General features: G+C 40.2%; 1 protein-coding gene across 2 annotated transcripts in view; it reads left to right on the top strand.

Moving 5' to 3' along the window:
- The first annotated feature begins 889 nt into the window (after window positions 1–889).
- adgb (androglobin) overlaps window positions 890–12131 on the top strand; it is a 219591-nt gene continuing 208349 nt past the window's right edge. For both annotated transcript variants that reach the window (XM_072265653.1, XM_072265651.1), the window contains exons 1-2: window positions 890–975; window positions 5036–5204. In XM_072265653.1, coding sequence (XP_072121754.1) covers window positions 908–975; window positions 5036–5204 — 237 coding nt within the window. In that variant the 5' untranslated portion in view covers window positions 890–907. The remainder of the gene's footprint in view (window positions 976–5035; window positions 5205–12131) is intronic.

Below are 12131 nucleotides of genomic sequence, written 5' to 3'. Positions count from 1 at the left end.
TCCTTCCTGCAAAGTATTGATTAATCCCAAAATTTTATCCTAGTTTGCAAAGTCCGAGACTCCCACTTCCCCCAGATCTATTCTATACTCCTAAATCACTGGCCTGGTTATAATTGGTGCATCAAATTATATCATAAAAACTCTGGATATCACAGGAGCAACTCTATGGAAGATTCACTGGTGTAATACATCTACTTGCTTCTGACCTATATTACAAAAACTGAAAGCATATAAATCAAGCTGTTTGTAATAGCAGCTTTCCTGTCATTGTTTTGAACAAATGAAACAAATATATTTCATTTCAAAATAGTTCTTAAATGCCTCTCCTCCTTCCCTAGCCCACCTTACCAGACTCTCCCTCCACTATTTAACCTAACTTTTTCCTTTGTACCTCACCTACCAGATGCCGCTCATCTCGCAGCTTACTTCGATTTACAGCTAGTGTACTCTCATCTAGCACAGGTGATACCAACGATAGAAAGAACGTGTGAGTACCTAGGCCTTTGAGAAGCAACATCGATAGAAACGAGAACAGGAAAATGATCAGATTAGGACGCAGGTGCAAACACATCCAAGACAGTGGCCCAGCCCCAATGTTTACAGTCAAAGCATATTACCAATTCTCTTATACTCTTTATGAACAGTTTGTATTAGCGGGGACATTCAATTCGTCTCAGACCTATTAGGACCGGATTATAGAAGAAACTCATTTTTTTACAGGCTAAACTGGTAAAGATATCGCGTTGAAAGCAGGAAATCTGTGCATTACGGAGACCGACAAAGTTGCAGAGTTTGGGGGATGCCATTACTGTGCACAGGCGGGCAGTAGGACCCTGCGGGCGATCAGTGCGGTCGCGTCCCGTTGCCTGGTAACGGCGGCGGCCGGCGGAGTGTAGCAGCAACCAAGATGTCGAAAGGTGGCAAGAAGCGGACCGACTCGGTCCACAAACTGAGTCCGTCCCCTGTTCACAGCGGGTATGTGCCGGATAAGTTCCAGTTGCCACGGGGGAGCCCGAAAACTGGACCCCACCCGGGGGTGGGGAAGGTGGGCAGAGGCCTCGGCGTGAGCACCTCTTCACTCCCCTCCCCCGACTTCCCTCTTCTCTCACTCTTCCTGTCCCCCTCCCCAACTCCCGCGTCCGATTCACATCCCCCCACCGTCTGACTTTTTCCCTCTTCTGTTCGACTTTCCCCAGTTTACTCCGTCCACGTCCCCCGATTCCCCTCATCCATTTCCTCCAACTCCCCCATCCCACCCCCACCTCGTCTCACTCTTCCTGATGACTGACAGTCCTGATGAAGGATCTCGTCCCTAAATGTCGAATGTAAATCATTTCCGTAGATGCTGCCTGACCTGGTGAATTCCTTCAGTATTTTGTGTTGGTATTCAGTATTTTGATAGCTCTCACGTAACTGAATCTTTCAGCCGATGATTGTGGCTTGGTGTAAAGCAAACTAATTCTGGAAGGTGATAAGGTCACCCTCATCCCCATTTCCCTCTATAACTCAGGGGTGGAAGTTTTGAAGTTAGCGCTCTATACTGCATGACCCAATGTTTATATTTCAATAGCAATGTTCCTGTGGCCTCCAGTTTCTTTATGTTGTGAACAGAGCAAAGAAATCCCGAATGCCGCCAAACAGACATGCGCACTGTGTTTTTGTTCCCAGGACACACGAAACAGAGTGATATCCTGTTCCTTGAGTACATTTTTCTGTTCAATTAGATAATCAAATTTACCTAACCTATCCAGAATTCCTTGATGAATTTACTTAACGGCCCATTAAATGAGACAGATCTTGAAAATTTAAATTGATTCAACAGCTTCTTAGAGAATAAGTTTTAGATTTTTATCGTGAACGCTTGTGTGATAATGTTTTCCTGCTATACTCCGTTTTTTATTCCCCCACTAGAGGTAATATTTCATAGATCTACTCCAATGAAAAATGTTCACCTTTTATGTGCAGTACCTGGTATTAATTACCTCTTTGATCTACAATCCCTACATTAAGAAAATTTTCGAACATTCTTCAGTGCTAATTTTTTTTTGGACTTTCAGCTCCCCACATTGAACTCCATCTGCCTCAATTTCATCCATTTATTTCATTTATTCGTGACCCTTAGTAACTCTCCTTCCACAATCTGCCGCCAGGCTTGGATGCTACTGTATTTAATTCCTTCATTCAGGTCACTGATATCCACAGTGAGCATATATCAGGTAACACTACTAGCCACATTCCACAAATTGATTGATATACATTTCTCTTTATCCCTGTTCTATTTTCTACTTCCCAGCCAATTACCACCATGTCATTTTCCCTCTGCACATAAAAATAAGGTACTGATACTTTTAGATGTAAGTTTTGTGGAGGCCAGTAACCAAAGTTAAGAGCAAACCCACAAATATTATTTAGGACTTGGGCAGCATGCTGAAGTACACTGCACAGAATTTATTGTGTGGGTACAGACCATCTAGCCCAAAATGTAGTATCAGGCAGTGTTAATGCCACACTCGTGCCTCTGTCATCAAATTTCACCTCATCTGTTCATTCACTCTTGTCAGCGCCTAGCTTCCCTTTAAATTTAGCTAAGCTATTTAATTCAGCAGCAGTATTTTATAACAAGTTTCAAATTCTTACTGCCTTGGGTAAATGACTTTCTCTTGGATTTATTGGATTTATCAATGAGTTGTGGTTTCGTTTTTAGATCTAACCCACAGCTCACTGATACATGCAACAAGTGGAAGATCTCCCTAAGCATTTAAGTTAAGCATCAGGACAAGTGGGTTGTTAAAATTATTCTGTCAGGGTGTCAAAGTTCAATGACATTTGAGAAAGTCAGACTGCAATGAGAAAGACTATTCAGTTCATTGAATTGGTTAGAATTACATTCAGCAAAGAGAGAAAGTGATAATTGACCAAGAAATTCCTAGGGAGGTCATTTTGAGAAAGATCCTTGAGATAAGAGACTGATACTTCCAGATGTAAGTGAGATAAGACAAGGAATTTCCCATTATAGGCTTGTGACACTGACATAAACTCATCATTTTACACCATTTTCAGATTGTATCAGCATCAGCTGCTGGGGATTTCCTTCTGGTACTTTGCCACAGTATAAATAGATGGATATGCCAGACAGATTTTTTTTAAAATATAGAGTATTTAAACATTTGTTCCATTCTCAACAATAAATCAATTTCAGCAAAGAGAGTTGATCCAGTTCAGCATCATGATCCACAAGTTGTACAACATTTGTAGATGTACAGCATGAGAGATGGCCATAAATTTCCCTAACAGCTATTGCATCTGACTGAGTAAATGCAGATGGCTGGGAGGATGTATGTGGGAAGAAGTGTTAAAGATAATTGGTGTGTGCATGAGTAAATAATTATGAGTTAGCTCACATACTTATAGGAAATAAGAGTAAGTTGTGTCTCTTCTGTTCCTTTTAAATGACAGTGTGTGAAACTGCCCAAGTTGTCATCAGCTCAGATGATGACCTATCTCTGATTCAACCAGCAATCTCTGTGCTTTATTTAGAATAGCTGTTCAATTACTGTGAAAAAAAATTGCTCTTGCGCTTCTGAGATGTACCCAGGTTGATTTAATTTGAATTATTGTTGATGGATGATATTGATATGCTTGAAGAAATAATACAATCGAGGGACAAGATAATCAAAGGCTGAATTTACTCATTGTGGGAAGGCAGAGGTGTGAACACCATTCCTCTCTGTGAGAGTGAGAAGTTCTGTCAGATTTTAACTGCCAGATTTCTATTTAATCCTAGTGTTCATCTGCTACTTGCATTTATAAAATTCCCTTACACTTTGCTCAAGCATAATCAGACAGAAAGTATGGAAGTGACAAGTTGTCAAAAACCTCAGTCAATGATGGCAGTTTTAAGTGCTTTAAAGAAGGAGAGAGTGATGCAAAAGTTTAGAAAGGAAACTACAAAGGCGAGAACTCAGATGGTTGAGTAGAGCTGTCACTAACAGCACAAAGGACAAAGAAGTAGGGAATGGATACAAGACTAGAACTAAAGGGATGACAAATTCTGTTGGATAAGAAGCAAAATAATGCATCTGTTTGCAACTCTGCAAAAAACAGAAAATACTCAGCTGCAGATCAATTAGCTTCTGTGGATAAAGGATTAATGTTAGAATTTATTGATCTCTCAGAACTGATGAAGAGTTTGATGAAAGTTTATTGCCCTGTAACATGATTTTTTTCCCCCATAAATGCTGCGGAGATCTGCTGCGTATTTCCAGTATTTTCTTTTTTGGACCTCAGCTTATTAAGAGATTGGTCCAGGCTAAAGAAGTAAGGTTTTCAATTACTGTTATTTATCAGAATGGCCTGTAATTACAAAGTTTGTTCTCCTTTGTACTAATACATACTAAACTGAAGTATTGCTCAAGTGAAAATGTGAAGAATTTTTTAAGTGGGTTTAAGCAACTCACTGGAATGGTTCCTAGCATGAGAGATGTCAGTCATAGGGATGGACTGGGGGCCTGGTTGAGTACTTTTTCAGAGTAGAGAAGACTAATTGAAAATGTGTCAGAGATGAGTAAAATTATCAAGGGCTTGGACAGAATAAATAAAGGGAAACTGTCCAGTGGCTAAAAGATCAATAAAAAGAGGTGGTAGTTTTCATGTGATTGACTCTAGTTCTCTTGCCAAGTTTAGAGAGGTTTTACTTACAGAGATAATTAGGATATTGAGTGGACTGTCCTTGAAAGGGCATTGATGGATACACAAAGAAAAAGTTGGAGAGATGTTAGAGAAAGCAGCTGAATATTCTATTCAATGATTTCTTCCAGCTCAAAGGCTATGCTTAAATAATCTGTATTACACTTACATTTCACTACAACTCATGGGTCTCTCTTCTTAAGATATTATTTTAATTCGCCTTTTTAAAAAGAATTTGAACTATTCTTCAACTGGAATGTTTAAGTCAGTAGCTTCCAAATATTCTGGATGCTCTGAGTTTAACATCATCCATAAGTATTTGTCTTTGTGACTTCAAATTCTTCTTCAGCGCTAGTTCATTTATTCTGAGCTGTGGAGTAGCGGGGGACATCACTGAAGCCAAGAAAGGTCGGTATCCACTCTGGCCTGAATGGAATGAAGCAGATGTAAATGCTGAGAAATGGGATGGTGCTAAGCCAGCCAAAGAGAAGGACAAAAGTAGCAAAAGCCCCAGTCTGGTAAGTTGTTTCAATGCTTTATCACTTCTAGCTCTTTATTTTTTGAAACGTTGATGGTTAACACCAGGGTTTGAACAAACAATGTTGTGTATGTTAAATAGTGGCAATGCTAGATTATGAACAGACATGCATGATCCTTTGTAAAATCAATGAACAAGTGACCTATTCTGCCTGATATCTGTAATGATCGATGTAAGTATCACAAATTCCCATCAATTTCTTCCCCACTACCTGGTCATTTAAAATGAGGGGGATTTTTTTTCCTGTGCACTGCATGTATTTGGTGGACTATTGATCACCACTTTACCTAGAGCAGTGCCTTCTTTTCCCTTACAAATTCCTTTGATTAAAAAGCATTCTAGGCAATGAAGGAGGGCACTATCGTTTGATCAGATTTAATTGTTGAGATCCATCATGATCTTCTGGAGTAGACTGTTAACTAAAATTCTATATGGATGGAACCCACACTTGGGGTTTGTGTTTGTCTATATCAAAAAAAAAGGTTTGGATGGTTTATTTTTGACAATTTTTATTTCAACATTTACAATAAGATTTACTCCCCAGCACACTCGTTGGGTTGAGCTCTGGTTGGAACTGGTTGGGACACTCCCTTAAATGTTCAGAAGCTGAGTTTTGTTTCTATGTACATAGAAAATACTAGCATTTTTCAATTTCTGTAGAACAGCAACAGCACAATGCCTCTTCCTTGGTCCGAAAACCCAATGTATTGATAGTTTTTATTTATCATCATGATTTATTGATCATGATTTATCAGATATAATGCTTTTTTGTTGAGAAGAGAAAATAACAAACTCTCTGGCTAACTTATGAAGGCAAGTCTTGGAAACTGATGCAAAAGAGGTTCTTCTGTTTGTGCCAGCTAGATTCATACACGCATGATTACCTTTAGAGAAAGAGATGGGCCACAAATGGCTTGTATGTTTTTCACTTGTGATATTGAAGATCAATCTCAGAGGAAAACAAAGGAACAATAGCCTCAAACCAAAGCTCTGTTTGTTTGCTTCAGTTCTCCTTTTATGCATTTATTTTCCATATTGTTGATATAATGTGTCAAAACTCAGTCAGAATTAGAATTAATATCACTGATGTATATCATGAAATTTGTTGTTTGGTGGCAGCATTACAGTGTAAGACATAAAAATTACTGTAAGTTACAATTAAAAAATAAATATTACCAAAGTAGGATAGCGTGGTAGTGCTCATGGCATCATGGACCATTCAGAATCCCAATGCAGAGGGGGAGAAGCTGTTTCTAAATCAATGAGTGTGTGTCTTCACGCTCCTGTACCTCTTCCCTAGTGGTAGTAATGAGAAGAGGGCATTTCCCAGATGGTGAGTGTCCTTAATGATGGATGCCACCTTCTCGAGGCACCGCTCGATAGTGGGGAGGCTTGTGCCCATGATGGAGCTTGCTGTCAATAATCCTTTGCAGCCTTTCAATCCTGTGCATTGGAGCCTTCATACCAGGTGGTGGTGCAACCAGTCAGAATGCTCTTCACCATACAAATGTAAAAATTTATTAAAAATCTTTGGTGCAAACCAGATCTTGTCAAACTCAGAACCATTGGTGTACCTTCTTCACGATTGAATCTGGGCCAAGGACAGATGCTCTGAGATTTTGACAGTGATCCCTCCACTCCTGAATGCTTTAGAGATGTGGACTTCCTTCAGTAGGCACTAGAAATCACTGGAAAAGTGCCACCAATATTGTCTCCACAAAATCCTCTAAGTCCACTGGCAACATAGGTGAACCAATATTAGGGTCTCTCACATTCGCCTTCTGTAGCACCTTAATTATGCTCATCTGACCTCTAATAAGTAGGTCACATTTTTCGCAATGCCTGACACCAGAGACGAAGAGAACAAATACTCCGATCTCAATCTCTGTCACAGCCAAGGTTAGCAGGTAGACAGAAGGAAAGATTCAGGAATGTTCTTAAAATCTTCATGAGCAAGTGTAACACTCGCACCAATTCCTGGGAATCCCTGGCATGTGATTGTTGAAAACAGAAGACAGTTTGTGCATGGCATTGAACTGGGATTCCATTCCTCAAAGCACAACAGAAGTCCAGAGCAATTGAGTTAATGACATACAATGCTTCCCAAACTACATCTTCACCTGCCCCCACTTCCTCTTTCTCCCCAATATCCCCTGTGGCAGAATCTGCATATAGACCTCAGCAGCTACTCAGGAATCATAGGACTGATCTGCAGGCAAATTGCACTCAGTTCCAAAGAACAGCCCTAGAAGCAGAATAAGATACAGTTGTTATGTTACGACAAAAGTTTACATTTGGATTTGTAATCTAAATTCGTGAATGTTTATCCCACCATTGAGTAAGTCTAGAGTAGGAAGCTAATACTAGTAGAACTGATGAAAGTACTGAATTTTTGTAAAATCTCAGCTGATGTGCTGATATCCTTTTTTCCAAATAATTCTAGACCCTCAGCAATCCATTTGTTCTGAAGTGCCCTCTGAAATGATGAATAAATCACTCTGACATATTACATTTGTACAAAGAATCACAATAAGTAACAATTATAAGACTCAGACATTACGTAATTTAAATCATGTTCTTCAGCCAGAAATGCTAAGAAGATGATGCACCTCAGTTTCCTTCTAAGTTGCCCACAATCTTAGAACGAGTCTTCAGCCAACCTGGTTCACTGCACATGATATTAACAAATGGCCAGTCACACTGGATGTAGTAAAATCTAATAATATCCTTACTACGTTGCTTAGGAAATAATTTGGTAGGGGGAATGGGAACTGGAGGGATAGGGCTGAGGATGGGGCGTTTGGTATACAACTAGATGCAGTGAATAGTGAGACTGTGAGGACGGACAAGCAGATGATGAGCAAAATTGTAGTCAGTGGGATGAGTTAAATTGTAACAAGGGGCTAAAATCAAAAAGGGTGATGAATACAGGACTGAAGGTGTTATATTTCAATATACGCAGTATACAGAATAAGATAGATTATCTTGTAGCACAGTTAGAGACAGGCAGATATGATGTTGTGGGCTTCTCCGAGTTGTGACTAAAAGAAAATGTTAGTTGGAAGCTTAACGTCCAAGGATATACATTGATTGAAAGGACCGGCAGGTAGGCAGAAGGGATGTGGTAACTATATTGGTAAAAAATGAAATCAAATGAAAAAGGATCTTAGGCTTTCCCAGCATATATGACGATTAAGCTCTTCTCAGGCTTCCAGCCTGGTACAGGTATCGATTTTAACCAACGTTTTGACAACAAACTCTGCCATCTTCATCAGGGATGATGCCTGGGCATGTCTAGTCTGGTGGTATTTATGCCACACACCTCCCCCCAAACTGCCCCCCCCCATAGTCTGTCCCTCTTGATTGGTTAGTCCTCATTCAATCAGTTTTCTGCTGTCCCACCTTGTTTACAATTGAATCCCAGTTCTTATCTAGAGCAAGACCTTTGTTAGAATTCATTTCCTCTAGTTTTGTTTCAATGGCTTCCTTCACCAGGCGATCCCAAAAGCCATTGGCACAGCACACTGGTTTTGTGCCTTTGAAGTGAATCCTCTGGCTATTGCAAATGCAACGTTCTGCTACTGCCAATTTCTCCAGGTAACCCAAATGGATACACCTCCCACATCAAGGACCACAGGAGGTTTATCCATTAGGGTAACCAGAAAAATCAGTGGTAGCAGAACATTGTACACGCAATGGCCACTGGATTGACTTCAACAGCATAAAACCACTGTGCCTTGCCAATGACACCTGGGACTGCCTGGTGAAGGAAGCCATTGAAATAAATCTAGAGGGAAAGAATTTTAACAAAGACGAAGGTTCTGCTCCAAGTGAGAACTGGAGTTCAATTATAAACAAGGTGGGACAGCGGAAACCTGATTGAATGAGAACCAACCAATCAGGAGGAATGGACGACAGGGTTCTAAATACTACTGGACTAGATGTGCCCAGGCATCAAGTCTGATGAAGATGGCAGAGTTTGTCATTGAAATATCAGTTAAATTCGATACCTGTACCCAGCTGGAAGCCCAAGACGAGTTTATTCATGAAATCAAATCCTTAGAAAGAGATGACATAGGATCAGAAGATGTAGAATCCTTGTGGGCAGAGTTAAGAAACTGCAAGGGTAAAAAGACCCTGAAGGGAGTTATATACAGGCCTCTGAACAGCAGTTAGTATGTGGGATATAAATTACAATGGGAGATTAGCAGGTAGATTGTGAAAAGTTGGTTGCTGTTAGATCCCAAGAAAAGGAATTTATAGAATGCCTATAAGATAGATTTCTATAGCAACCTGTGGTTGAGCCCACTAGGGGAAAAGCAATTCTGGATTGGGTGTTATTTAATGACCCAGATTTGATTAGGGAATGCAAGGTAAAGGAACCCTTAGGAGACAGTGATCATAATAGGATAGAATTCACCATCCCGTTTGAAAAAGAGAAAATAAAATCAAATATATCAGTATTACAGTGGAGTAAAGGGAACTACAGAAGCATGAGAGAGGAGCTGGCCAAAGTTGGTTGAAAGGGAGTGCTAACCGGGATGACAGCAGAACAGCAATGGCTAGTTTTTCGCAGGAAATTCGGAATGTGCAGGAAAGAAACTTCTGAAAGTATTCTAAAGGGAAGATGAGGCAACCATGGCTGGCAAGGGAAGTCAAAGACAACATAAAAGCAGAAGAGAGAGCATATCACACAAAATGCTGGAGGAGCTCAGCAGGTCAGGCAGCATCTATGGAAAAATGTACAGTGGATGTTTCAGCTCGAAAGCCTTTGGCAGGAGAGAGCATATAATGTTGCAAGAATTAGTGGAAAGGTTATAAAAACCAACAGAAGACAACTCAAAAAGCTATAAAGAGAGAAACGATGGAAAGCTAGCCAATAATATAAAAGAAGAACCAAAAATGTTTTTTCAGATAAAGAGTAAAAGAGAGACAGAGTAGATATTGGACCACTGGAAAATAATGCTGGAGAGGTAGGAATGGGGACAAAAAAGTGGCAGGCGAAACGGCAAGTATTTTGTGTTCATCTTCACTGTGGAAGACACTAGCAGATTGCCAGAAATTTGAAAGTGCCAGGGGGCAGGAGTGAGTGTAGTTGCTATTACTAAAGAGAAGGTGCTTGAGAAGCTGAAATTCTGGAATAGTTCTGGAGGAGTGGAAAATTGCAAATGTCACTCCATTCTTTAAGAAGGGAGGAAAGCAGAAGAAAGGAAATTATAGGCCAGTTAACTTGACTTCAGTGGTTGAAAAGGTGTTGGAATCTATTATTAAGAATGAGGTTTTTGGGTACTTGGAGGCATGTGATAAAATAGGTCAAAGTCAGCATGGTTTTCTCAAGGGGAAATGTTGCCTGGCAAATCTGTTGGAATTCTTTGAGGAAATAACAGGGCAGGATAGAGAAAGGAAAGTCTATGGATGTTGTTTATTTGGATTTTCAGAACACTTTTGACAAGGTGTCACACATGAAGCTGTTGAACAGGATGAACACCCATGGTATGACTGGAAAGATACTAGCATGGATAGAAGATCGACTGATTGGCAGGAGGCAAAGAGTGGAAATAAAGGGGCTTTTACTGGTTGGCTGACAGTGTCTAGTGGTGTATAGCAGGGGGCTGTGTTGGGACCACCTTTCACGTTATATGTCAATGATTTGGATGATGGAATTGACGGCTTTGTGGCTAAGTTTACAGACAACACGAAGATAGGTGGAGGGCAGGTCGTGTTGAGGAAGCAGGATGTTTGCTAAAGGACTTAGACAGTTTGTGGGAATGGGCAAAGAAATGGCAGATGGAATACAGTCTAGGGCAGTGCATGGTCATGCACTTTGGCAGAAGGAATAAAGGCATGGACTATCTTCTAAGTGGGGAGAAAATTGAAAAATCCAAGATGCAAAGGGACTTGGCAGTCCTCATGCAGTATTCCCTAAATGTTAACTTTCAGGTTGAGTCAGTGGTAAGGAAGGCAAATACAATGTTAGCATTCGTTTCAGGAGGACTAGGATACAAAAGAAAAGAAATAATGCTGAGGCTTTATAAGGCATTTGTCAGACATACAAAACTGTCTGTGAACAGTTTTGGGCTCCTTATCTAAGAAATGATGTGTTGGCATTGTAGACAATCCATAGGATGTTCACGAAAATTATCCTAGGATTGAAAGGGTTAATATACGAGGGTTGTTTGATGGCTCAGGGCCTGTATTCACTGGAGTTTAAAAGAATGAGGGGAGATCTCATTGCAACCTATCGAATATTGAAAGGCCTAGACAGAGTGGATGTGGAGAGCATGTTTCATATAATGGGAGAGTCTAGGACCAGAGAGTACAGCCTTAGAGTTGAGAGAAGTCCATTTAGAACAGAGATGAAGATTTTTTTTTTATTAGCCAGAAGGTGGTGAATCTGTGGAATTCATTGTCACAGACAGTTGTGCAGGCCAGTTCAATGGATTTATTTAACGCAAAGGTTGATAGGTCCTTGACTAATCAGAATGTCAAAGGTTACGGGGAGAAAGCTGGGATGAAAGCTGAGAGGGATGAAAAATCAGCCATGATGGAATGATACTTAATAGGTAGAATGTCCTGATTCTGTTCCTATGTCTTATGGTCTTATGAAATAGCTATATCACTGATCAAGCTGTTCCAGTCAAACTACAACACTATCCACAAAACTGGGAAATTGATAAGATTATGTCCAATCAAAGGATAGACAATTTCAGTTAACTGGCACTACAGAACATTAGGATGGAATCAATCATTGATGAGACAATAGAAAGTGTTATAAACAGTGCCATTAGACAGCTCAGTCATTAATAGTCTGCTCAACAGTGTTCATTTTTGGCTCTGCAAGTGCTATTCAGCTCCAGACCTCATTATAGCTTTGGGCCAAACATTGGCAAAGCAGCTAAATACAGAC

Source organism: Mobula birostris, chromosome 8, assembly GCF_030028105.1.
Source record: "Mobula birostris isolate sMobBir1 chromosome 8, sMobBir1.hap1, whole genome shotgun sequence".
NCBI classification, from domain to species: Eukaryota; Metazoa; Chordata; class Chondrichthyes; order Myliobatiformes; family Myliobatidae; genus Mobula; species Mobula birostris.
The sequence above is the reverse complement of the archived record's forward strand: the minus strand, read 5'-3'. Positions and strand labels throughout refer to the sequence as shown.